This window comes from Trypanosoma grayi (genome assembly GCF_000691245.1).
Source record: "Trypanosoma grayi strain ANR4 Tgr_595_V1, whole genome shotgun sequence".
Classification (NCBI taxonomy): Eukaryota; Euglenozoa; class Kinetoplastea; order Trypanosomatida; family Trypanosomatidae; genus Trypanosoma; species Trypanosoma grayi.
Window position 1 is genome coordinate 7,529 of NW_008826214.1, and position 3,355 is coordinate 10,883.

The 3,355-nt window shown below is 54.2% G+C and overlaps 1 protein-coding gene across 1 annotated transcript; it reads right to left on the minus strand.

The window, feature by feature from the left end:
* Window positions 1–2,457: 2,457 nt before the first annotated feature.
* DQ04_05951030 (hypothetical protein) lies at window positions 2,458–3,240 on the minus strand (the record flags this gene model as incomplete). The annotated part of the gene is made up of 1 exon (XM_009314464.1): window positions 2,458–3,240. One exon carries the CDS (start codon window positions 3,238–3,240, stop codon window positions 2,458–2,460), a length of 783 nt encoding a protein of 260 aa, XP_009312739.1.
* Window positions 3,241–3,355: the final 115 nt, after the last annotated feature.

Consider the following 3,355-nt stretch of genomic DNA (forward strand, 5'->3'; position numbering starts at 1 on the left):
GCAGCTCCCGGTGGCGAAAGCAACCCGGCAGCCCCCGGCAGCTGGGACGTTGCAGGGTCTGACAGCAAGGGTGTCAGTAGTGGAGGCAGTGAGACGCTGTCTGAAGTTTCAAACAACGACGTCGATGGTGTCACCCGGGCGTCGCTGTTCGTACCCGCATTATGGATTGGTACGGTGCTTGCCGTTGTCTTTTTTCCGTGAGTAAATATATTTCGGGGGTTATTGTTTATTCTGTATTTGTGGCTTTTATTTTATTTTCTATGTTTTCTTTCACCCTCACTCGGATGGTCGGCAATACCGACCCAGCGCGTTTAGTCCCTCCGTTTCTGTAGCAGCCGATAGCAGTGTCCCCCAGCGGTGTAGAGCGCGGGGAACAACTGCTGCCCTGCACCACGGTCAACCCCCGCCCCCATGCTCTCCAACGAGACAGTAAAACTAGGCTGTCCTTTGGGTATGCCTGAAGTGAGCATCGGAGCTGCAATGGTGTATGTAGATGGTGGGGGTTGTGATCGTGAACTTTCTTTTTTAACCGTATAGGTATTAACTGTGGAGAGCCATTGGGTCTCCGCGGTCGGTGTTGTTTGAATGGCTTGTAGGTGTGCATCTGGAAACGATTGGCTGTGTTGGTTGCTGCTTGTTGGATGTGCCATCTGCTGTCTCTCTTCATNGCACACTGCCGCAAGGAAGTACCTACCTGCACGCCCTACACTAAGCGACTCACACATACACACATGCATACGAAGATGCGTCACTTGCTGTTCGTGACAGCGCTGCTGCTGCTGCTCAGCTCCACTTGCAGTGCACAAAGTTCAAGTGACGAGAGTGTTGCAGAAATTCCACCCAGCGAAAGCAACCCGGCAGCTCCCGGTGGCGAAAGCAATCCAGCAGCTCCCGGTGGCGAAAGCAACCCAGCAGCTCCTGGTGGCGAAAGCTACCCGGCAGCTCCCGGCGGCGGAAGCTACCCAGCAGCTCCCGGTGGCGAAAGCTACCCGGCAGCTCCCGGTGGCGGAAGCTATCCGGCAGCTCCTGGTGGCGAAAGCTACCCAGCAGCTCCCGGTGGCGAAAGCTACCCAGCAGCTCCCGGTGGCGGAAGCTACCCAGCAGCTCCCGGTGGCGGAAGCTACCCAGCAGCTCCCGGTGGTGAAAGCTACCCGGCAGCTCCCGGTGGNTGCGGGAGGTGCCGGGTCGAGGGGAAAGCGCAGTTCAGGCTCTGACTGCAGCTGTGTCTGGATGGGCCCCCATTCGCTTCAAGATCTTCTCGGAGGGCACAAACCTGGCGGCCAGCCACTTCACGTTAAATTGTCAATGCCTAAGCCTTTAGTTTTACGTCGCTTTGATTGCTTTTTGCCGCAATGGAGAAGCCTCTGCAGTGGTCAATGCTTCGTTTTTCCGTCCTCAGCGGTGTGACTCTCACGCGTTTAAGTCTTTGCTGAAATCCATGATGGGGTTTGTCACACCCTAAAGTGTATATTTGGACATTGAGGTTTCGCAAGAATTGTCGAAATGCAAATGGCAGGATTGCTTGGGGTATGTTTTGTGCCTTCTTAGGAAAGTGCTCGTTCAAAAGCAAACCATCTTGCCGAATAAAAATGTCTCTTCTTGTCTTCGGGACGCTTATTCGGGTTGGTCAGCGCATTCGCGTCGCTTCAGTGATGCTACAATCACGACAAAGCTCTGCTCCGGTTGAGACCTTTTTCTTGGCAAATGATCCGCGCTCACATATAAGCACACAACAATCTATAATAGTATTAATAAGAATATGTTGTTGGAAGTATTCTGTTTGATCTAAAGGAAATAGGCAAACGGAATAATTGAAGAAAAATATTCATGCACACAGGGTCCGCCTTCATCCCAACCTTCGGCGCAGCATCATGCAAATAGGTTAACTACATTACATAGGTATATAACATTTAAGCCTTTATTACCATGTGTTGCTTACGAAAGGACAACTTTTGGCCCCCTAACCCGCAGCGCGGCGGTCCCAATGGGTTTTGGTGGGGTGGAAATTTTGGAAACTACTCACCACCCCAAAGGCCCAATTGCCACCCTAACCATAAATCAAACCATGGGAACCAGGGGTAAAATATCATGGAGAAGGAAATGCATCAAATGATATAGTGAATAAACCCCCATCGCATGAGAGTCTTTTCAGAATCTTTTACAACAAAAATGCGTTAGCAGGCGCGGGGCGCAGAAATAGACCCCATCCCTTACCCCCATTTGCGGCAGAACATCAGCATTGCATAAAAACTCTCGGGGGGTGAGTGCGGCCACTGCATTTACCTGCCAGATTTCGCGCCCCTTGTTCCCAGTTGGGAAATCACGGGAAAAACCTTTCCAATAAGTTATTTCAGGAACGTGGGGCGGTGCCCGGTTAAAAAGGCAGGCATAAGCAGCAAATTATTTGTAGAGACGCCCAAAGCACGACATGCTTTCAAACGCGCCATCCGGTTGGGGTTAAGAGGTGTTTTGCTGGAACGTATTGGCTTTTTTTTTGCACCCTGAAAAGCGCATGGGTTCTTTTTTTTTTTTTTTGTAAGCTCGCCTGGGGCCGGACACGACGAGAGCCTCTCCCACAACACCCCCAGACGAACGATGCGGTCGCTTTGTCGTTCTGAATTTTGCACCTTGTGGCTTCCAAATGTGGGAAGGGCGGCTCGCGCCGAGGCGCCCCCACACTGACACAGACCCGGACACCTGGAAGGTTGGACGGGGCTTCGCCAACAAGAAACGGGGCCTGCCAAATCCAAAAACGAAAATTAAAAAACAATTGGGAAACACGAACAACTCTGAGGGAACAGGCGCCCGACACCGAGTTTCCAGGAGGGAGGGAAAGGCCCGAGGCCCCTTTCCCCCAAACCAATCATAAAAGAAAAAGGAAACGTTTTCCCGAGCCGCCCCATAGCACGCCAGCGCGGAGCACCCAATCCGAACGAAACCGATCAGCGCGGGCGGGGGTTCGCTGGCGAAAGTGGGGCGCGGAGCGCGTCGCAAGCCCGCCGCCCCCTTATCGCGGCTAAGCGGGGCCCTGGCGCACCGCACCCTTTTGGGCAAGGCCGTTCGAAGGTTCCCCGTCCGGGCGCAAATTTGTCGCCACGGTGGGGCGGCATGCCCCGCCCCTATTGTTCCGGGACCTTCCGCTTTCCCAGCGGCGCATTCGGCTTCGAGGCCGCGCTTCCTGAACACAGGGGAAGGGCGACCCCAACGAGCCAGCCCGACCACGCCACGCTCCGGAAGCATGCCCGCGCGCCTGCCGGATGCAAATTGCCCCCGGGCGCCTTCAAAGCCAACACGGCCGCCCCGGCCCCAGCGTGTAGAATTATGTTTTGGGCCTTTTCTTCTGCAGCCTTTTCGC